Below are 25,862 nucleotides of genomic sequence, written 5' to 3' on the forward strand. Positions count from 1 at the left end.
AGGCCTAGAGACCTGATATTGGGCATGTGGCATGCTGGGATAGAGGGCTGCCAAGTTTGTTCAAATGAATTACCTTGATCTTCATTCAAGGTCACAGGGGTCAAATAGGCAAAAACCTTCAAACAACCTCTTCTTAATAACCAAGAGGGCCAGAGACCTGATATTGGGCATGTGGTATGCTGGAATAGAGGGCTACCAAGTTTGTTCAAATGAATGACCTTGACCTTCATTCAAGGTCACAGGGGTCAAATAGGCTTTTATCTTTAAATGACTTCTTCTTAATAACCAAACAGCCTAGGACCTGATATTAGGCCTGTGAGCATTCTGGATGAGGGCTACCAAGTTTGTTCAAATGAATTACCTTGACTTTCATTCAAGGTCACAGGGGTCAAAAAGGCTAAAATCTTTTAACAACTTCTTCTTAATAACCAAGAGGCCTAGGGACCTGATATTGGGCCTGTGACATGCTGGGATCGAGTGCTACCAAGTTTTGTTCAAATGAATGACCTTGACTTTCATTCAAGGTCACAGGGGTCAAAAAGGCTAAAATCTTCAAACGATTTCTTCTTAATAACCAAGAGGGCCAGAGACCTGATATTGGGCATGTGGTATGCTGGAATAGAGGGCTACCAAGTTTGTTCAAATGAATGACCTTGACCTTCATTCAAGGTCACAGGGGTCAAATAGGCTTAAATCTTTAAATGACTTCTTCTTAATAACCAAACAGCCTAGGGACCTGATATTAGGCCTGTGCATGCTGGGATCAAGGACTACCAAGTTTGTTCAAATGAATGACCTTGACTTTCATTCAAGGTCACAGGGGTCAAAAAGGCTAAAATCTATAAACATTTCCTTCTTAATAACCAAGAGGCCTAGGGACCTGATATTTGGCCTATGATATGCTGGGATCAAGGGCTACCAAGTTTGTTCAAATGAATGACCTTGATTTTCATTCAAGGTCACAGTGGTCAAATAGGCTCAAATCTTTAAACGACTTCTTTTTAATAACCAAACAGCCTAGGGACCTGATATTGGGCCTGTAGCATGCTGGGATCAAGGGCTACCAAGTTTATTCAAATGAATAACCTTTACTTTCATTCAAGGTCACAGGGGTCAAAAAGGCTAAAATCTTTAAACAAGTTCTTCTTAATATCAAAGAGGCCTAGAGACCTGATATTGGGCATGTGGCATGCTGGGATAGAGGGCTGCCAAGTTTGTTCAAATGAATTACCTTGATCTTCATTCAAGGTCACAGGGGTCAAATAGGCAAAAACCTTCAAACAACCTCTTCTTAATAACCAAGAGGGCCAGAGACCTGATATTGGGCATGTGGTATGCTGGAATAGAGGGCTACCAAGTTTGTTCAAATGAATGACCTTGACCTTCATTCAAGGTCACAGGGGTCAAATAGGCTTTAATCTTTAAATGACTTCTTCTTAATAACCAAACAGCCTAGGGACCTGATATTAGGCCTGTGACATTCTGGAATAGAGGGCTACCAAGTTTGTTCAAATGAATGACCTTGACCTTCATTCAAGGTCACAGGGGTCAAATAGGCTTAAATCTTTAAATGACTTCTTCTTAATAACCAAACAGCCTAGAGACCTGATATTGGGCCTGTGGCATGCTGGGATCGAGGGCTACCAAGTTTGTTCAAATGAATTACCTTGACTTTCATTCAAGGTCACAGGGGTCAAAAAGGCTAAAATCTTTTAACAACTTCTTCTTAATAACCAAGAGGCCTAGGGACCTGATATTGGGCCTGTGACATGCTGGGATCGAGTGCTACCAAGTTTTGTTCAAATGAATGACCTTGACTTTCATTCAAGGTCACAGGGGTCAAAAAGGCTAAAATCTTCAAACGATTTCTTCTTAATAACCAAGAGGGCCAGAGACCTGATATTGGGCATGTGGTATGCTGGGATAGAGGGCTACCAAGTTTGTTCAAATGAATGACCTTGACCTTCATTCAAGGTCACAGGGGTCAAATAGGCTTAAATCTTTAAATGACTTCTTCTTAATAACCAAACAGCCTAGGGACCTGATATTAGGCCTGTGGCATGCTGGGATCAAGGACTACCAAGTTTGTTCAAATGAATGACCTTGACTTTCATTCAAGGTCACAGGGGTCAAAAAGGCTAAAATCTATAAACATTTCCTTCTTAATAACCAAGAGGCCTAGGGACCTGATATTTGGCCTATGATATGCTGGGATCAAGGGCTACCAAGTTTGTTCAAATGAATGACCTTGATTTTCATTCAAGGTCACAGGGGTCAAATAGGCTCAAATCTTTAAACGACTTCTTTTTAATAACCAAACAGCCTAGGGACCTGATATTGGGCCTGTAGCATGCTGGGATCAAGGGCTACCAAGTTTATTCAAATGAATAACCTTGACTTTCATTCAAGGCCACAGGGGTCAAAAAGGCTAAAATCTTTAAACAAGTTCTTCTTAATATCAAAGAGGCCTAGAGACCTGATATTGGGCATGTGGCATGCTGGGATAGAGGGCTACCAAGTTTGTTCAAATGAATTACCTTGATCTTCATTCAAGGTCACAGGGGTCAAATAGGCAAAAATCTTCAAACAACCTCTTCTTAATAACCAAGAGGGCCAGAGACCTGATATTGGGCATGTGGTATGCTGGAATAGAGGGCTACCAAGTTTGTTCAAATGAATGACCTTGACCTTCATTCAAGGTCACAGGGGTCAAATAGGCTTAAATCTTTAAATGACTTCTTCTTAATAACCAAACAGCCTAGGGACCTGATATTAGGCCTGTGACATTCTGGAATAGAGGGCTACCAAGTTTGTTCAAATGAATGACCTTGACCTTCATTCAAGGTCACAGGGGTCAAATAGGCTTAAATCTTTAAATGACTTCTTCTTAATAACCAAACAGCCTAGAGACCTGATATTGGGCCTGTGGCATGCTGGGATCGAGGGCTACCAAGTTTGTTCAAATGAATGACCTTGACTTTCATTCAAGGTCACAGGGGGTCAAAAAGGCTAAAATCTTTTAACAACTTCTTCTTAATAACCAAGAGGCCTAGGGACCTGATATTGGGCCTGTGACATGCTGGGATCGAGTGCTACCAAGTTTTGTTCAAATGAATGACCTTGACTTTCATTCAAGGTCACAGGGGTCAAAAAGGCTAAAATCTTCAAACGATTTCTTCTTAATAACCAAGAGGGCCAGAGACCTGATATTGGGCATGTGGTATGCTGGAATAGAGGGCTACCAAGTTTGTTCAAATGAATGACCTTGACCTTCATTCAAGGTCACAGGGGTCAAATAGGCTTAAATCTTTAAATGACTTCTTCTTAATAACCAAACAGCCTAGGGACCTGATATTAGGCCTGTGGCATGCTGGGATCAAGGACTACCAAGTTTGTTCAAATGAATGACCTTGACTTTCATTCAAGGTCACAGGGGTCAAAAAGGCTAAAATCTATAAACATTTCCTTCTTAATAACCAAGAGGCCTAGGGACCTGATATTTGGCCTATGATATGCTGGGATCAAGGGCTACCAAGTTTGTTTAAATGAATGACCTTGATTTTCATTCAAGGTCACAGTGGTCAAATAGGCTCAAATCTTTTAACGACTTTTTCTTAATAACCAAACAGCCTAGGGACCTGATATTGGGCCTGTAGCATGCTGGGATCAAGGGCTACCAAGTTTATTCAAATGAATAACCTTTACTTTCATTCAAGGTCACAGGGGTCAAAAAGGCTAAAATCTTTAAACAAGTTCTTCTTAATATCAAAGAGGCCTAGAGACCTGATATTGGGCATGTGGCATGCTGGGATAGAGGGCTACCAAGTTTGTTCAAATGAATGACCTTGACCTTCATTCAAGGTCACAGGGGTCAAATAGGCAAAAATCTTTAAACGACTTCTTCTTAATAACCAAGAGGGCCAGAGACCTGATATTGGGCATGTGGTATGCTGGAATAGAGGGCTACCAAGTTTGTTCAAATGAATGACCTTGACCTTCATTCAAGGTCACAGGGGTCAAATAGGCTTAAATCTTTAAATGACTTCTTCTTAATAACCAAACAGCCTAGAGACCTGATATTGGGCCTGTGGCATGCTGGGATCGAGGGCTACCAAGTTTGTTCAAATGAATTACCTTGACTTTCATTCAAGGTCACAGGGGTCAAAAAGGCTAAAATCTTTTAACAACTTCTTCTTAATAACCAAGAGGCCTAGGGACCTGATATTGGGCCTGTGACATGCTGGGATCGAGGGCTACCAAGTTTGTTCAAATGAATGACCTTGACTTTCATTCAAGGTCACAGGGGTCAAAAAGGCTAAAATCTTTAAACGATTTCTTCTTAATAACCAAGAGGGCCAGAGACCTGATATTGGGCATGTGGTATGCTGGAATAGAGGGCTACCAAGTTTGTTCAAATGAATGACCTTGACCTTCATTCAAGGTCACAGGGGTCAAATAGGCTTAAATCTTTAAATGACTTCTTCTTAATAACCAAACAGGCCTAGGGACCTGATATTGGGCCTGTGGCATGCTGGGATAGAGGGCTACCAAGTTTGTTCAAATAAATGACCTTGACCTTCATTCAAGGTCACAGGGGTCAAAAAGGCTAAAATCTATAAACATTTCTTCTTAATAACCAAGAGGCCTAGGGACCTGATATTGGCCTATGTGATATGCTGGGATCAAGGGCTACCAAGTTTGTTCAAATGAATGACCTTGACCTTCATTCAAGGTCACAGGGGTCAAATAGGCTTAAATCTTTAAATGACTTCTTCTTAATAACCAAACAGCCTAGGGACCTGATATTGGGCCTGTGGCATGCTGGGATCAAGGGCTACCAAGTTTGTTCAAATGAATGACCTTGACTTTCATTCAAGGTCACAGGGGTCAAAAAGGCTAAAATCTTTATAAACAACTTCTTCTTAATAACCAAACAGCCTAGAGACCTGATATTGGGCCTGTGGCATGCTGGGATCGAGGGCTACCAAGTTTGTTCAAATAAATGACCTTGACCTTCATTCAAGGTCACAGGGGTCAAAAAGGCTTAAATCTTTAAACGACTTCTTCTTAATAACCAAGAGGCCTAGGGACCTGATATTGGGCATGTGGCATGCTGGGATAGAGGGCTACCAAGTTTGTTCAAATGAATGACCTTGACCTTCATTCAAGGTCACAGGGGTCAAAAAGGCTAAAATCTTTAAACGACTTCTTCTTAATAACCAAGAGGCCTAGAGACCTGATATTGGGCCTGTGGCATGCTGGGATAGAGGGCTACCAAGTTTGTTCAAATGAATGACCTTGACCTTCATTCAAGGTCACAGGGGTCAAATAGGCTAAAATCTTTAAACGACTTCCTTCTTAATAACCAAGAGGCCTAGGGACCTGATATTTGGCCTATGATATGCTGGGATCAAGGGCTACCAAGTTTGTTCAAATGAATGACCTTGACCTTCATTCAAGGTCACAGGGGTCAAATAGGCTTAAATCTTTAAATGACTTCTTCTTAATAACCAAACAGCCTAGAGACCTGATATTGGGCCTGTGGCATGCTGGGATCGAGGGCTACCAAGTTTGTTCAAATGAATTACCTTGACTTTCATTCAAGGTCACAGGGGTCAAAAAGGCTTAAAATCTTTTAACAACTTCTTCTTAATAACCAAGAGGCCTAGGGACCTGATATTGGGCCTGTGACATGCTGGGATCGAGTGCTACCAAGTTTTGTTCAAATGAATGACCTTGACTTTCATTCAAGGTCACAGGGGTCAAAAAGGCTAAAATCTTCAAACGATTTCTTCTTAATAACCAAGAGGGCCAGAGACCTGATATTGGGCATGTGATATGCTGGAATAGAGGGCTACCAAGTTTGTTCAAATGAATGACCTTGACCTTCATTCAAGGTCACAGGGGTCAAATAGGCTTAAATCTTTAAATGACTTCTTCTTAATAACAAACAGCCTAGGGACCTGATATTAGGCCTGTGGCATGCTGGGATCAAGGACTACCAAGTTTGTTCAAATGAATGACCTTGACTTTCATTCAAGGTCACAGGGGTCAAAAAGGCTAAAATCTATAAACATTTCCTTCTTAATAACCAAGAGGCCTAGGGACCTGATATTTGGCCTATGATATGCTGGGATCAAGGGCTACCAAGTTTGTTCAAATGAATGACCTTGATTTTCATTCAAGGTCACAGTGGTCAAATAGGCTCAAATCTTTAAACGACTTCTTTTTAATAACCAAACAGCCTAGGGACCTGATATTGGGCCTGTAGCATGCTGGGATCAAGGGCTACCAAGTTTATTCAAATGAATGACCTTGACTTTCATTCAAGGCCATAGGGGTCAAAAAGGCTAAAATCTTTAAACAAGTTCTTCTTAATATCAAAGAGGCCTAGAGACCTGATATTGGGCATGTGGCATGCTGGGATAGAGGGCTACCAAGTTTGTTCAAATGAATTACCTTGATCTTCATTCAAGGTCACAGGGGTCAAATAGGCAAAAATCTTTAAACGACTCTCTTCTTAATAACCAAACAGCCTAGAGACCTGATATTGGGCCTGTGGCATGCTGGGATCGAGGGCTACCAAGTTTGTTCAAATGAATGACCTTGACCTTCATTCAAGGTCACAGGGGTCAAAAAGGCTAAAATCTTTAAATGACTTCTTCTTAATAACCAAGAGGCCTAGAGACCTGATATTGGGCCTGTGACATGCTGGGATAGAGGGCTACCAAGTTTGTTCAAATGAATGACCTTGACCTTCATTCAAGGTCACAGGGGTCAAATAGGCTTAAATCTTTAAATGACTTCTTCTTAATAACCAAACAGCCTAGAGACCTGATATTGGGCCTGTGGCATGCTGGGATCGAGGGCTACCAAGTTTGTTCAAATGAATGACCTTGACTTTCATTCAAGGTCACAGGGGTCAAAAAGGCTAAAATATTTTAACAACTTCTTCTTAATAACCAAGAGGCCTAGGGACCTGATATTGGGCCTGTGACATGCTGGGATCGAGTGCTACCAAGTTTTGTTCAAATGAATGACCTTGACTGTCATTCAAGGTCACAGGGGTCAAAAAGTCTAAAATCTTCAAACGATTTCTTCTTAATAACCAAGAGGGCCAGAGACCTGATATTGGGCATGTGGCATGCTGGAATAGAGGGCTACCAAGTTTGTTCAAATGAATGACCTTGACCTTCATTCAAGGTCACAGGGGTCAAAAAGGCTAAAATCTTTAAATGACTTCTTCTTAATAACCAAACAGCCTAGGGACCTGATATTAGGCCTGTGGCATGCTGGGATCAAGGACTACCAAGTTTGTTCAAATGAATGACCTTGACTTTCATTCAAGGTCACAGGGGTCAAAAAGGCTAAAATCTATAAACATTTCCTTCTTAATAACCAAGAGGCCTAGGGACCTGATATTTGGCCTATGATATGCTGGGATCAAGGGCTACCAAGTTTGTTCAAATGAATGACCTTGATTTTCATTCAAGGTCACAGGGGTCAAATAGGCTCAAATCTTTAAACGACTTCTTTTTAATAACCAAACAGCCTAGGGACCTGATATTGGGCCTGTAGCATGCTGGGATTAAGGGCTACCAAGTTTATTCAAATGGATAACCTTTACTTTCATTCAAGGCCACAGGGGTCAAAAAGGCTAAAATCTTTAAACAAGTTCTTCTTAATATCAAAGAGGCCTAGAGACCTGAAATTGGGCATGTGGCATGCTGGGATAGAGGGCTACCAAGTTTGTTCAAATGAATTACCTTGATCTTCATTCAAGGTCACAGGGGTCAAATAGGCAAAAATCTTTAAACGACCTCTTCTTAATAACCAAGAGGGCCAGAGACCTGATATTGGGCATGTGGTATGCTGGAATAGAGGGCTACCAAGTTTGTTCAAATGAATGACCTTGACCTTCATTCAAGGTCACAGGGGTCAAATAGGCTTAAATCTTTAAATGACTTCTTCTTAATAACCAAACAGCCTAGCGACCTGATATTAGGCCTGTGGCATGCTGGGATCAAGGACTACCAAGTTTGTTCAAATGAATGACCTTGACTTTCATTCAAGGTCACAGGGGTCAAAAAGGCTAAAATCTATAAACATTTCCTTCTTAATAACCAAGAGGCCTAGGGACCTGATATTGGGCCTGTGACATGCTGGGATCGATTGCTACCAAGTTTGTTCAAATGAATGACCTTGATCTTCATTCAAGGTCACAGGGGTCAAATAGGCTCAAATCTTTAAAACGACTTCTTTTTAATAACCAAACAGCCTAGGGACCTGATATTGGGCCTGTAGCATGCTGGGATCAAGGGCTACCAAGTTTATTCAAATGAATGACCTTGACTTTCATTCAAGGCCATAGGGGTCAAAAAGGCTAAAATCTTTAAACAAGTTCTTCTTAATATCAAAGAGGCCTAGAGACCTGATATTGGGCATGTGGCATGCTGGGATAGAGGGCTACCAAGTTTGTTCAAATGAATTACCTTGATCTTCATTCAAGGTCACAGGGGTCAAATAGGCAAAAACCTTCAAACAACCTCTTCTTAATAACCAAGAGGGCCAGAGACCTGATATTGGGCATGTGGTATGCTGGAATAGAGGGCTACCAAGTTTGTTCAAATGAATGACCTTGACCTTCATTCAAGGTCACAGGGGTCAAATAGGCTTTAATCTTTAAATGACTTCTTCTTAATAACCAAACAGCCTAGGGACCTGATATTAGGCCTGTGACATTCTGGAATAGAGGGCTACCAAGTTTGTTCAAATGAATGACCTTGACCTTCATTCAAGGTCACAGGGGTCAAATAGGCTTAAATCTTTAAATGACTTCTTCTTAATAACCAAACAGCCTAGAGACCTGATATTGGGCCTGTGGCATGCTGGGATCGAGGGCTACCAAGTTTGTTCAAATGAATTACCTTGACTTTCATTCAAGGTTACAGGGGTCACGACTTCTTCTTAATAACCAAGAGGGCCAGAGACCTGATATTGGGCATGTGGCATGCTGGAATAGAGGGCTACCAAGTTTGTTCAAATTTATGACCTTGACCTTCATTAAAGGTCACAGGGTTCAAATAGGCTAAAATCTTTAAACAATTTCTTCTTAATAACCAAGAGGCCTAGGGACCTGATATTAGGTCTGTGGCATGCTGTGATCAAGGGCTACCAAGTTTGTTCAAATAAATGACCTTGAATTTCATTCAAGGTCACAGGGGTCAAAAAGGCTAAAATCTTTAAACAACTTCTTCTTAATAACCAAGAGGCCTAGGGACCTGATATTGGACCTGTGGCATGCTGAGATCAAGGGCTACCAAGTTTGTTCAAAAGAATGACCTTGACCTTCATTCAAGGTCACAGGGGTCAAATAGGCTATAATCTTCAAAAGACTTCTTTTTGTAACAACCAAGAGGCAAAGAGACCTCTAATGTGCTTAGGGATGATATAAATTCTTATTTACTCTATTTGTTAAGTATGAACCATGTATGATTTCCAGATTGCAGGTGAGCAATTCGGGCCCATTGGGCCCTTGTTTAAAGTCCTTGTCGTTTCTTAATGTCCAAGATTCTATTTATGCCCTGCAGGTAGGACATTAGAATTGTACTTGATACCCTCATTGTGTGATTGTAAAAGGCACCTTAATTTAGGATCTTATCTTTTCTCTTCTTCCTAACTGACATTGTCCTTGCTTAAAGTCTCCGTTGACACCGCCTCACTTTGGGACTTGAGTTAAGCACTCACCACTGTGAGGAAGGCTCTGGGTTCTGTCCCCTGGCCAAGACACACCATAATCTATATAAAGTGTTGGTTTCCTGTGTAACACTCAGTAGGAAGTGGGACAACACATTTGCCTCTGTTGTCAATATAATGGTTCAGGTATGTTGTGCTGTATCTATGGCAGCATGCTTCAGTGAGATAGTACTGTAAAAAGGTAAGAGATTTACTATTACAAGGAAACACAACATGAGTATAACAAAACAAAAAAGCATCCACAATCTGTAACACATTGCACATAAGAGAAGGTTAATGACCCTAGCTGTTCATGGGACATTAATCCTAATAAACTATTATACCTTAGGACATGCAACTTAAGTCCAAAGTTAAGAATTGTGATATATCTACTTCATTTCAATAACCAACTGAAGCTTTTAATAACTAAAAGCAGAAAAAAATAGAATGATTATAGTGTTTGTCAATTCTGTCTGTACATGTTACAAGATGTTACCAAAAATTCTCTTTCCTGCAGGTCCATGCGAAGGGATTACTGTTAGACCATGGCGTAGTTACCCCAGCCCAGGCCAGAGTCAATCTGTACACCGCAAATTTTGATGTCACTATTACTCCAGCAATGGCACCTAATGCTGTCCTTATTGTGTATACCAACACAGCCTCAGATGAAATTGTGGCAGACGCTCAGAGCTTCACTGTATCAGGTCTACTGTCACACCAGGTAAGAGTATAGGTACAACCCCAGGTAAGGTATATGGATACAACACCAGGTAAGGTATAGGGATACAACACCAGGTAATGTATAGAGATACAACACCAGGTAAGGTATAGGGATACAACACCAGGTAAGGTATAGGGATACAAAACCAGGTAAGGTATAGGGATACAACACCAGGTAAGGTATAGAGATACAACACCAGGTAAGGTATAGGGATACCAACACCAGGTAAGGTATAGGGATACAACACCAGGTAAGGTATAGGGATACAACACCAGGTAAGGTATAGAGATACAACACCAGGTAAGGTATAGAGATACAACACCAGGTAAGGTATAGGGATACAACACCAGGTAAGGTATAGGAATACAACACCAGGTAAGGTATAGGGATACAACACCAGGTAAGGTATAGGGATACAACCCCAGGTAAGGTATATGGATACAACACCAGGTAAGGTATAGGGATACAACACCAGGTAAGGTATAGGGATACAACACCAGGTAAGGTATAGGGATACAACACCAGGTAAGGTATAGGGATACAACACCAGGTAAGGTAGAGGGATACAACACCAGGTAAGGTATAGGAATACAACACCAGGTAAGGTATAGAGATACAACACCAGGTAAGGTATAGGGATACAAAACCAGGTAAGGTATAGAGATACAACACCAGGTAATGTATAGAGATACAACACCAGGTAAGGTATAGGGATACAACACCAGGTAAGGTATAGGAATACAACACCAGGTAAGGTATAGGGATACAAAACCAGGTAAGGTATAGGGATACAACACCAGGTAAGGTATAGAGATACAACACCAGGTAAGGTATAGGGATACAACACCAGGTAAGGTATAGAGATACAACACCAGGTAAGGTATAGGGATACAACACAGGTAAGGTATAGGGATACAACACCAGGTAAGGTATAGGGATACAACACCAGGTAAGGTATAGGGATACAACACCAGGTAAGGTATAGGGATACAACACCAGGTAATGTATAGAGATACAACACCAGGTAAGGTATAGGGATACAACACCAGGTAAGGTATAGGGATACAACACCAGGTAAGGTATAGGGATACAACACCAGGTAAGGTATAGGGATACAACACCAGGTAAGGTATAGAGATACAACACCAGGTAAGGTATAGGGATACAACACCAGGTAAGGTATAGGGATACAACACCAGGTAAGGTATAGGGATACAACACCAGGTAAGGTATAGAGATACAACACCAGGTAAGGTATAGGGATACAACATCAGGTAAGGTATAGGGATACAACACCAGGTAAGGTATAGGGATACAACACCAGGTAAGGTATAGAGATACAACACCAGGTAAGGTATAGAGATACAACACCAGGTAAGGTATAGGGATACAACACCAGGTAATGTATAGAGATACAACACCAGGTAAGGTATAGGGATACAACACCAGGTAAGGTATAGGGATACAACACCAGGTAAGGTATAGGGATACAACACCAGGTAAGGTATAGGGATACAACACCAGGTAAGGTATAGAGATACAACACCAGGTAAGGTATAGGAATACAACACCAGGTAAGGTATAGGGATACAACACCAGGTAAGGTATAGGGATACAACACCAGGTAAGGTATAGGGATACAACACCAGGTAAGGTATAGGGATACAACACCAGGTAAGGTATAGGGATACAACACCAGGTAAGGTATAGGGATACAACACCAGGTAAGGTATAGAGATACAACACCAGGTAAGGTATAGGGATACAACACCAGGTAAGGTATAGAGATACAACACCAGGTAAGGTATATGGATACAACACCAGGTAAGGTATAGGGATACAACACCAGGTAAGGGTATAGGGATACAACACCAGGTAAGGTATAGGGATACAACACCAGGTAAGGTATAGGGATACAACACCAGGTAAGGTATAGGGATACAACACCAGGTAAGGTATAGGGATACAACACCAGGTAAGGTATATGGATACAACACCAGGTAAGGTATATGGATACAACACCAGGTAAGGTATAGGGATACAACACCAGGTAAGGTATAGGGATACAACACCAGGTAAGGTATAGGGGTAAGGTATAGGGATACAACCAGGTAGTATAGGGATACAACACCAGGTAAGGTATAGGGATACAACACCAGGTAAGGTATAGGGATACAACACCAGGTAAGGTATAGGGATACAACACCAGGTAAGGTATAGGGATACAACACCAGGTACAGGGTATAGGGATACAACACCAGGTAAGGTATAGGATACAACACCAGGTAAGGTATAGGGATACAACACCAGGTAAATGTATAGGATACAACACCAGGTAAGGTATAGGGATACAACACCAGGTAAGGTATAGGGATACAACACCAGGTAAGGTATAGGGATACAACACCAGGTAAGGTATAGAGATACAACACCAGGTAAGGTATAGGGATACAACACCAGGTAAGGTATAGAGATACAACACCAGGTAATGTATAGAGATACAACACCAGGTAAGGTATAGGGATACAACACCAGGTAAGGTATAGGGATACAACACCAGGTAAGGTATAGGGATACAACACCAGGTAAGGTATAGGGATACAACACCAGGTAAGGTATAGGGATACAACACCAGGTAAGGTATAGGGATACAACACCAGGTAAGGTATAGGGATACAACACCAGGTAATGTATAGAGATACAACACCAGGTAAGGTATAGGAATACAACACCAGGTAAGGTATAGGGATACAACACCAGGTAAGGTATAGGGATACAACCCCAGGTAAGGTATAGGGATACAACACCAGGTAAGGTATAGGGATACAACACCAGGTAAGGTATAGAGATACAACACCAGGTAAGGTATAGGGATACAACACCAGGTAAGGTATAGAGATACAACACCAGGTAAGGTATATGGATACAACACCAGGTAAGGTATAGGGATACAACACCAGGTAAGGTATAGGGATACAACACCAGGTAAGGTATAGGGATACAACACCAGGTAAGGTATAGGGATACAACACCAGGTAAGGTATAGGGATACAACCCCAGGTAAGGTATATGGATACAACACCAGGTAAGGTATATGGATACAAAACCAGGTAAGGTATAGGGATACAACACCAGGTAAGGTATAGGGATACAACACCAGGTAAGGTATAGGGATACAACACGAGGTAAGGTATAGGGATACAACACCAGGTAAGGTATAGGGATACAACACCAGGTAAGGTATAGGGATACAACACCAGGTAAGGTATAGGGATACAACACCAGGTAAGGTATAGAGATACAACACCAGGTAAGGTATAGGGATACAACACCAGGTAATGTATAGAGATACAACACCAGGTAAGGTATAGGGATACAACACCAGGTAAGGTATAGGGATACAACACCAGGTAAGGTATAGGGATACAACACCAGGTAAGGTATAGAGATACAACACCAGGTAAGGTATAGGGATACAACACCAGGTAAGGTATAGAGATACAACACCAGGTAAGGTATAGGGATACAACACCAGGTAAGGTATAGGGATACAACCCCAGGTAAGGTATATGGATACAACACCAGGTAAGGTATAGGGATACAACACCAGGTAAGGTATAGAGATACAACACCAGGTAAGGTATAGGGATACAACACCAGGTAAGGTATAGGGATACAACCCCAGGTAAGGTATATGGATACAACACCAGGTAAGGTATAGGGATACAACACCAGGTAAGGTATAGAGATACAACACCAGGTAAGGTATAGAGATACAACACCAGGTAAGGTATAGGGATACAACACCAGGTAAGGTATAGGGATACAACACCAGGTAAGGTATAGGGATACAAAACCAGGTAAGGTATAGAGATACAACACCAGGTAATGTATAGGGATACAACACCAGGTAAGGTATATGGATACAACACCAGGTAAGGTATAGGGATACAACACCAGGTAAGGTATAGGGATACAACACCAGGTAAGGTATAGGGATACAACACCAGGTAAGGTATAGGGATACAACACCAGGTAAGGTATAGGGATACAACACCAGGTAAGGTATAGGGATACAAAACCAGGTAAGGTATAGAGATACAACACCAGGTAAGGTATAGGGATACAACACCAGGTAAGGTATAGGGATACAACACCAGGTAAGGTATAGGGATACAACACCAGGTAAGGTATAGGGATACAACACCAGGTAAGGTATAGGGATACAACACCAGGTAAGGTATAGGGATACAACACCAGGTAAGGTATAGGGATACAACACCAGGTAAGGTATAGAGATACAACACCAGGTAAGGTATAGGGATACAAAACCAGGTAAGGTATAGAGATACAACACCAGGTAAGGTATAGGGATACAACACCAGGTAAGGTATAGGAATACAACACCAGGTAAGGTATAGGGATACAACACCAGGTAAGGTATAGGGATACAACACCAGGTAAGGTATAGAGATACAACACCAGGTAAGGTATAGGGATACAACACCAGGTAAGGTATAGAGATACAACACCAGGTAAGGTATAGGGATACAACACCAGGTAAGGTATAGGGATACAACCCCAGGTAAGGTATATAGATACAACACCAGGTAAGGTATAGAGATACAACACCAGGTAAGGTATAGGGATACAACACCAGGTAAGGTATAGGGATACAACACCAGGTAAGGTATAGAGATACAACACCAGGTAAGGTATAGGGATACAACACCAGGTAAGGTATAGGGATACAACACCAGGTAAGGTATAGAGATACAACACCAGGTAAGGTATAGGGATACAACACTAGGTAAGGTGTAGGGATACAAAACCAGGTAATGTATAGGGATACAACACCAGGTAAGGTATAGGGATACAACACCAGGTAAGGTATAGGGATACAACACCAGGTAAGGTATAGAGATACAACACCAGGTAAGGTATAGGGATACAACACCAGGTAAGGTATAGGGATACAACACCAGGTAAGGTATAGGGATACAACACCAGGTAAGGTATAGGGATACAACACCAGGTAAGGTATAGGGATACAACACCAGGTAAGGTATAGGGATACAACACCAGGTAAGGTGTAGGGATACAAAACCAGGTAAGGTATAGGGATACAACTTGAAATTTATTATTATTTTAAAATCAATGGTTGTCTCAAAATCTATGGATTGATTGGAAAACTTAGGATGTTTGATATGTATAACTGATTATACAGAGAAGATTCATTACTTGAACTCTAATCTTTACTTTCAGTCCAGTATTTTATTAGAGACAATTTCAACTGTAGTTTTAACATTATTGTTAATATGTTACAGGTGTATTTTGCTTAATTTATTTTTGTATGTCCCGTCTATTTTGTTACAGCTGACTGCCCGTTTTGACAGTAACCTCAAACAGGTGGGGGACACTGCATCATTGACCGTTGAAGCAGAACAGAACTCTGTAGTCTTCATTGGTGCTATCGATAGGAGTGCAGCACTTCTGGGAGAGCCAAATAAAATCGACCTTCCTCAGGTATTTATTTTATGGTCTTTTTTTCCTTTTCATTAAAATTTTCAGCAAATTTATGGGCGGCCTGGATGTCTTTAACATTGTTATGGTTAAAAATGAAAATTCTGCATTGATACAGCTTTGCTGTCACTTCATGTTTTGGAGAATAAAACTCGAAATGGCCAGTTGAAATATAGGATGAAGTAAATCGTTGAAGTGATCATCTTCAACAAGAGCTAAATACTGTAAATAACTTATATTTTGGGTGGTATTGATTTTCGCTTTAATTCACAAGGGGAATCAAACATAAATTCACATCCTTCGCGAGTATTTGTTTAAAAATGACTAGTCAATCAGAGTAACATCTATTTTGAAGCAAATTACATCATACATTATTACCACAACATTGACCCTACACTGGTGATGTAGTTATTACCACAACATTGACCCTACACTGGTGATGTAGTTATTACAACAACATTGACCCTACACTGGTGATGTAGTTATTACCACATCATTGACCCTACACTGGTGTAACATGGCGGTGATGTAGTTATTACCACTACATTGACCCTTCACTGGTGATGTAGTTATTACCACAACATTGACCCTACACTGGTGATGTAGTTATTACCACAATATTGACCCTACACTGGTGATGTAGTTATTACCGCAACATTGACCCTACACTGGTGATGTAGTTATTACCACAACATTGACCCTACACTGGTGATGTAGTTATTACCACAACATTGACCCTACGCTGGTGATGTAGTTATTACCACAACATTGACCCTACACTGGTGTAACATGGCGGTGATGTAGTTATTACCACTACATTGACCCTACACTGGTGTAACATGGTGGTGATGTAGTTACTACCACTACATTGACCCTACACTGGTGTAACATGGTGGTGATGTAGTTATTACCACTACATTGACCTTACACTGGTGTAACATGGTGGTGATGTAGTTATTACCACTACATTGTCCCTACACTGGTGTAACATGGCGGTGATGTAGTTACTACCACTACATTGACCCTACACTGGTGTAACATGGTGGTGATGTAGTTATTACCACTACATCAACCCTACACTGGTGTAACATGGTGGGTAGTTATTACCACTACATTGACCCTACACTGGTGTAACATGGTGGTGATGTAGTTATTACCACTACATTGACCTTACACTGGTGTAACATGGTGGTGATGTAGTTATTACCACTACATCAACCCTACACTGGTGTAACATGGCGGTGATGTAGTTACTACCACTACATCAACCCTACACTGGTGTAACATGGTGGGTAGTTATTACCACTACATTGACCCTACACTGGTGTAACATGGTGGTGATGTAGTTATTACCACTACATCAACCCTACACTGGTGTAACATGGTGGTGATGTAGTTATTACCACTACATCAACCCTACACTGGTGTAACATGGCGGTGATGTAGTTACTACCACTACATCGACCCTACACTGGTGTAACATGGTGGTGATGTAGTTATTACCACTACATTGACCCTTCACTGGTGTAACATGGTGGTGATGTAGTTATTACCACTACATCAACCCTACACTGGTGTAACATGGCGGTGATGTAGTTATTACCACTACATTGACCCTACACTGGTGTAACATGGTGGTGATGTAGTTATTACCACTACATTGATCCTACACTGGTGTAACATGATGGTGATGTAGTTTTTACCACTACATTGACCCTACACTGGTGTAACATGGCGGTGATGTAGACCCTACACTGGTGTAACGTGGTGGTGATGTAGTTATTACCACTACATCAACCCTACACTGGTGTAACATGGTGGGTAGTTATTACCACTACATTGACCCTACACTGGTGTAACATGGTGGTGATGTAGTTATTACCACTACATTGACCCTACACTGGTGTAACATGGTGGTGATGTAGTTATTACCACTACATCAACCCTACACTGGTGTAACATGGCTGTGATGTAGTTCCTACCACTACATCAACCCTACACTGGTGTAACATGGTGGGTAGTTATTACCACTACATTGACCCTACACTGGTGTAACATGGTGGTGATGTAGTTATTACCACTACATCAACCCTACACTGGTGTAACATGGTGGTGATGTAGTTATTACCACTACATCAACCCTACACTGGTGTAACATGGCGGTGATGTAGTTACTACCACTACATCGACCCTACACTGGTGTAACATGGTGGTGATGTAGTTATTACCACTACATTGACCCTTCACTGGTGTAACATGGTGGTGATGTAGTTATTACCACTACATCAACCCTACACTGGTGTAACATGGCGGTGATGTAGTTATTACCACTACATTGACCCTACACTGGTGTAACATGGTGGTGATGTAGTTATTACCACTACATTGACCCTACACTGATGTAACATGACGGTGATGTAGTTTTCACCACTACATTGACCCTACACTGGTGTAACATGGCGGTGATGTAGACCCTACACTGGTGTAACATGGCGGTGATGTAGTTATTACCACTACATTGACCCTACACTGGTGTAACATGGTGGTGATGTAGTTATTACCACTACATTGACCCTACACTGATGTAACATGACGGTGATGTAGTTTTTACCACTACATTGACACTACACTGGTGTAACATGGTGGTGATGTAGTTATTACCACAACATTGACCCTACACTGGTGTAACATGGCGGTGATGTAGTTACTACCACTACATTGACCCTACACTGGTGTAACATGGCGGTGATGTAGTTATTACCACTACATTGACCCTACACTGGTGTAACATGGTGGTGATGTAGTTATTACCACTACATTGACCCTACACTGGTGTAACATGGCGGTGATGTAGTTATTACCACTACATTGACCCTACACTGGTGTAACATGGAGGTGATGTAGTTATTACCACTACATTGACCCTACACTGGTGTAACATGGCGGTGATGTAGTTATTACCACTACATTGACCCTAGACTGGTGTAACATGGCGGTGATGTAGTTATTACCACTACATCAACCCTACACTGGTGTAACATGGCGGTGATGTAGTTATTACCACTACATCAACCCTACACTGGTGTAACATGGCGGTGATGTAGTTACTACCACTACATCAACCCTACACTGGTGTAACATGGTGGTGATGTAGTTATTACCACTACATTGACCCTACACTGGTGTAACATGGTGGTGATGTAGTTATTACCACTACATTGACCCTACACTGGTGATGTAGATATTACCACTACATTGACCCTACACTGGTGTAACATGGCGGTGATGTAGTTATTACCACTACATTGACCCTACACTAGTGTAACATGGTGGTGATGTAGTTATTACCACTACATTGACCCTACACTGGTGTAACATGGTGGTGGTGTAGTTATTACCACTACATTGACCCTACACTGGTGTAACATGGTGGTGATGTAGTTATTACCACTACATCAACCCTACACTGGTGTAACATGGTGGTGATGTAGTTATTACCACTACATCAACCCTACACTGGTGTAACATGGTGGTGATGTAGTTATTACCACTACATCAACCCTACACTGGTGTAACATGGCGGTGATGTAGTTACTACCACTACATCGACCCTACACTGGTGTAACATGGTGGTGATGTAGTTATTACCACTACATTGACCCTTCACTGGTGTAACATGGTGATGATGTAGTTATTACCACTACATCAACCCTACACTGGTGTAACATGGCGGTGATGTAGTTATTACCACTACATTGATCCTACACTGGTGTAACATGGCGGTGATGTAGTTATTACCACTACATTGATCCTACACTGGTGTAACATGACGGTGATGTAGTTTTTACCACTACATTGACCCTACACTGGTGTAACATGGCGGTGATGTAGACCCTACACTGGTGTAACATGGTGGTGATGTAGTTATTACCACTACATCAACCCTACACTGGTGTAACATGGAGGTGATGTAGTTATTACCACTACATCAACCCTACACTGGTGTAACATGGCGGTGATGTAGTTACTACCACTACATCAACCCTACACTGGTGTAACATGGTGGGTAGTTATTACCACTACATTGACCCTACACTGGTGTAACATGGTGGTGATGTAGTTATTACCACTACATCAACCCTACACTGGTGTAACATGGTGGTGATGTAGTTATTACCACTACATCAACCCTACACTGGTGTAACATGGCGGTGATGTAGTTACTACCACTACATCGACCCTACACTGGTGTAACATGGTGGTGATGTAGTTATTACCACTACATTGACCCTACACTGGTGTAACATGGTGGTGATGTAGTTATTACCACTACATCAACCCTACACTGGTGTAACATGGCGGTGATGTAGTTATTACCACTACATTGACCCTACACTGGTGTAACATGGTGGTGATGTAGTTATTACCACTACATTGACCCTAGACTGGTGTAACATGGCGGTGATGTAGTTATTACCACTACATCAACCCTACACTGGTGTAACATGGCGGTGATGTAGTTATTACCACTACATCAACCCTACACTGATGTAACATGGCGGTGATGTAGTTACTACCACTACATCAACCCTACACTGGTGTAACATGGTGGTGATGTAGTTATTACCACTACATTGACCCTACACTGGTGTAACATGGTGGTGATGTAGTTATTACCACTACATGACCCTACACTGGTATGTAGTATATTACCACTACATTGACCCTACACTGGTGTAACATGGCGGTGATGTAGTTATTACCACTACATTGACCCTACACTGGTGTAACATGGCGGTGATGTAGTTATTACCACTACATTGACCCTACACTGGTGTAACATGGTGGTGATGTAGTTATTACCACTACATTGACCCTACACTGGTGTAACATGGTGGTGATGTAGTTATTACCACTACATTGACCCTACACTGGTGTAACATGGTGGTGATGTAGTTATTACCACTACATCAACCCTACACTGGTGTAACATGGTGGTGATGTAGTTATTACCACTACATCAACCCTACACTGGTGTAACATGGTGGTGATGTAGTTATTACCACTACATTGACCCTACACTGGTGTAACATGGTGGTGATGTAGTTATTACCACTACATTGACCCTACACTGGTGTAACATGGTGGTAATGTAGTTACTACCACTACATTGACCCTACACTGGTGTAACATGGTGGTGATGTAGTTATTATCACTACATCAACCCTACACTGGTGTAACATGACGGTGATGTAGTTATTACCACTACATTGACCCTACACTGGTGTAACATGGTGGTAATGTAGTTACTACCACTACATTGACCCTACACTGGTGTAACATGGTGGTGATGTAGTTATTACCACTACATCAACCCTACACTGGTGTAACATGACGGTGATGTAGTTATTACCACTACATCAACCCTACACTGGTGTAACATGGTGGTGATGTAGTTATTACCACTACATTGACCCTACACTGGTGTAACATGGTGGTGATGTAGTTATTACCACTACATCAACCCTACACTGGTGTAACATGGTGGTGATGTAGTTATTACCACTACATTGACCTACACTGGTGTAACATGGTGGTGATGTAGTTATTACCACTACATCAACCCTACACTGGTGTAACATGGTGGTGATGTAGTTATTACCACTACATTGACCCTACACTGGTGTAACATGGTGGTGATGTAGTTATTACCACTACATCAACCCTACACTGGTGTAACATGGTGGTGATGTAGTTATTACCACTACATTGACCTTACACTGGTGTAACATGGTGGTGATGTAGTTATTACCACTACATCAACCCTACACTGGTGTAACATGGCGGTGATGTAGTTATTACCACTACATTGACCCTACACTGGTGTAACATGGTGGTGATGTAGTTATTACCACTACATTGACCCTACACTGGTGTAACATGGTGGTGATGTAGTTATTACCACTACATTGACCCTACACTGTGTGTAACATGGCGGTGATGTAGTTATTACCACTACATTGACCCTACACTGGTGTAACATGGTGGTGATGTAGTTATTACCACTACATTGACCCTACACTGGTGTAACATGGCGGTGATGTAGTTATTACCACTACATTGACCCTACACTGGTGTAACATGGTGATGATGTGTTATTTATTGACCCTAACTGGTGTAACATGGGGTGATGTATTATTACCACTAACCCTACACTGGTGTAACATGGCGGTGATGTAGTTATTACCACTACATTGACCCTACACTGGTGTAACATGGCGGTGATGTAGTTATTACCACTACATTGACCCTACACTGGTGTAACATGACGGTGATGTAGTTATTACCACTACATTGACCCTACACTGGTGTAACATGGTGGTGATGTAGTTATTACCCACTACATTGACCCTACACTGGTGTAACATGGTGGTGATGTAGTTATTACCACTACATTGACCCTACACTGGTGTAACATGGCGGTGATGTAGTTATTACCACTACATTGACCCTACACTGGTGTAACATGGCGGTGATGTAGTTATTACCACTACATTGACCCTACACTGGTGTAACATGGCGGTGATGTAGTTATTACCACTACATTGACCCTACACTGGTGTAACATGGTGGTGATGTAGTTATTACCACTACATCAACCCTACACTGGTGTAACATGGTGGTGATGTAGTTATTACCACTACATTGACCCTACACTGGTGTAACATGGTGGTGATGTAGTTATTACCACTACATTGACCCTACACTGGTGTAACATGGTGGTGATGTAGTTATTACCACTACATTGACCCTACACTGGTGTAACATGGTGGTGATGTAGTTATTACCACTACATCAACCCTACACTGGTGTAACATGGCGGTGATGTAGTTATTACCACTACATCAACCCTACACTGGTGTAACATGGCGGTGATGTAGTTACTACCACTACATCAACCCTACACTGGTGTAACATGGTGGTGATGTAGTTATTACCACTACATTGACCCTACACTGGTGTAACATGGTGGTGATGTAGTTATTACCACTACATTGACCCTACACTGGTGTAACATGGTGGTGATGTAGTTATTACCACTACATTCAACCCTACACTGGTGTAACATGGCGGTGGTGATGTAGTTATTACCACTACATTGACCCTACACTAGTGTAACATGGTGGTGATGTAGTTATTACCACTACATTGACCCTACACTGGTGTAACATGGTGGTGATGTAGTTATTACCACTACATTGACCCTACACTGGTGTAACATGGTGGTGATGTAGTTATTACCACTACATCAACCCTACACTGGTGTAACATGGCGGTGATGTAGTTATTACCACTACATCAACCCTACACTGGTGTAACATGGTGGTGATGTAGTTATTACCACTACATTGACCCTACACTGGTGTAACATGGTGGTGATGTAGTTATTACCACTACATTGACCCTACACTGGTGTAACATGGTGGTGATGTAGTTATTACCACTACATTGACCCTACACTGGTGTAACATGGTGGTGATGTAGTTATTACCACTACATCAACCCTACACTGGTGTAACATGGTGGTGATGTAGTTATTACCACTACATTGACCCTACACTGGTGTAACATGGTGGTGATGTAGTTATTACCACTACATTGACCCTACACTGGTGTAACATGGTGGTGATGTAGTTATTACCACTACATTGACCCTACACTGGTGTAACATGGGGTGATGTAGTTATTACCACTACATCAACCCTACACTGGTGTAACATGGCGGTGATGTAGTTATTACCACTACATTGACCCTACACTGGTGTAACATGGTGGTGATGTAGTTATTACCACTACATTGACCCTTCACTGGTGTAACATGGTGGTGATGTAGTTATTACCACTACATTGACCCTACACTGGTGTAACATGGTGGTGATGTAGTTATACCACTACATTGACCCTACACTGTGTAACTACCACTACATTGACCCTACACTGGTGTAACATGGTGGTGATGTAGTTATTACCACTACATTGACCCTTCACTGGTGTAACATGGTGGTGATGTAGTTATTACCACTACATTGACCCTACACTGGTGTAACATGGTGGTGATGTAGTTATTACCACTACATTGACCCTTCACTGGTGTAACATGGTGGTGATGTAGTTATTACCACTACATTGACCCTACACTGGTGTAACATAGTGGTGATGTAGTTATTACCACTACATTGACCCTTCACTGGTGTAACATGGTGGTGATGTAGTTATAACCACTACATTGACCCTTCACTGGTGTATGTAGCACGGTATTTTATTTCTACACTTAATCTTGTTTATTTAAAAAACGCTGTTTGGTTTGTTGGTTAGGACTAAACATTTCACTTTTTATAGTACTGCAGGCATTGAAACAAATACTCAGCTAATTTTGAGTTCTGAAACATAGACTGTATATGTTCATCAAATATACATAATGATAAAAAATAACCGTCACTTTCTGTGGAAATTTTGGTGTTCACTTGTTTTTACTTCTTTATTCTTTTGCAAGGACATCTATTATATTGATCACTACATAACAGTTTGTATAATAAAACAGTTAAAGATATATACAATTTATAGTTTGTTATAATGATATTGATAGCTGTTGGCTGCGTTGGAGGATTTTGACCTGATCGCCAAGCCGAACCATGATGATACAAACTGGGGCTGTGGAGGATGTCCCCAGATCATGTTTAGGCGTAAACGGCGAGATGTGGAAATGGTGATGAGTAACAGTGGAGTCACAACTACCAGTATTCTCAGGGTAAAGCAATTAACTCCCTTCCTAAGATTTTATCTATAAAGACTTACCTCCCTTCCTAAGACACTTAATAAAGAACTACCTCCCTCCCTAAGACACTTCATAAAGAATTACCTCCCTTCCTAAGAATTATGTCTAAAGAACTACCTCCCTCCCTAAGACACTTCATAAAGAATTACCTCCCTTCCTAAGACTTATGTCTAAAGAACTACCTACCTTCCTAAGACACTTCATAAAGAATAACCTCAAATCCTAAGACTTTATCTCAAATGAATTACTTCCCTTTCTAAGACACTTTATAAAGAATTACCCCTCTTTCTATGACATTTTATAAAGAATTAGCTCCCTTTTTTAAGACATTTTATAAAGAATTACCTCCCTTTCTAAGAGTTTATTATCCCCCGCCCAACGAAGTTGGCGGGGGATATACAAATGGGTTCCGTTCCGTCCGTCCGTCCGTCCGTCCGTCTGTCCGTCCGTCTGTCCGTCCGTTCGTACGAATGGTTTCCGGAGCATAACTCTAAAACCAGTAGAGATATTTCCATAAAACTTCATACACACATTGGTCTTATGGTCTAGTAGTGCCTTTTGCTATTTTTAGGTTTTCATTTTTTGAATTTTTTCCGTAACCATGGAAACATTGCTGAAAATATCATATTTTTGTACCAGGTTCGTTTCTGGAGCATAACTCTAAAACCAGAAGAGATATTTCCATGAAACTTCATAGACACATTGGTCTTATGGTCTAGTAGTGCCATTTGCTATTTTTAGGTTTTCATTTTTTGCATTTTTTCCGTAACCATGGAAACATTGCTTAAAATATCATATTTTTGTACCAGGTTCGTTTCTGGAGCATAACTCTAAAACCAGCAGAGATATTTCCATGAAACTTCATAGACACATTGGTCTTATGGTCTAGTAGTGCCTTTTGCTATTTTTAGGTTTTCACTTTTTGTGCTTTTTTTCTGTAACCATAGAAACATTGCTGAAAATATCATATTTTTGTAGCAGGTTAATTTCCGTAGCATAACTCTAAAACCAGCAGAGACATTTCCACGAAACTTCATAGACACATTC

At 41.3% G+C, this 25,862-nt stretch overlaps 1 protein-coding gene across 1 annotated transcript in view; it reads left to right on the forward strand.

Moving 5' to 3' along the window:
- Positions 1 to 25,862, forward strand: part of LOC138316737 (CD109 antigen-like) — a 491,941-nt gene that overhangs the window by 361,958 nt on the left and 104,121 nt on the right. The window contains exons 17-19 of the mRNA XM_069258397.1: positions 10,253 to 10,456; positions 15,833 to 15,982; positions 24,627 to 24,788. Of these exons, the coding sequence (XP_069114498.1) occupies positions 10,253 to 10,456; positions 15,833 to 15,982; positions 24,627 to 24,788 (516 nt within the window). The remainder of the gene's footprint in view (positions 1 to 10,252; positions 10,457 to 15,832; positions 15,983 to 24,626; positions 24,789 to 25,862) is intronic.

This window comes from Argopecten irradians, chromosome 2, assembly GCF_041381155.1.
Source record: "Argopecten irradians isolate NY chromosome 2, Ai_NY, whole genome shotgun sequence".
Classification (NCBI taxonomy): Eukaryota; Metazoa; Mollusca; class Bivalvia; order Pectinida; family Pectinidae; genus Argopecten; species Argopecten irradians.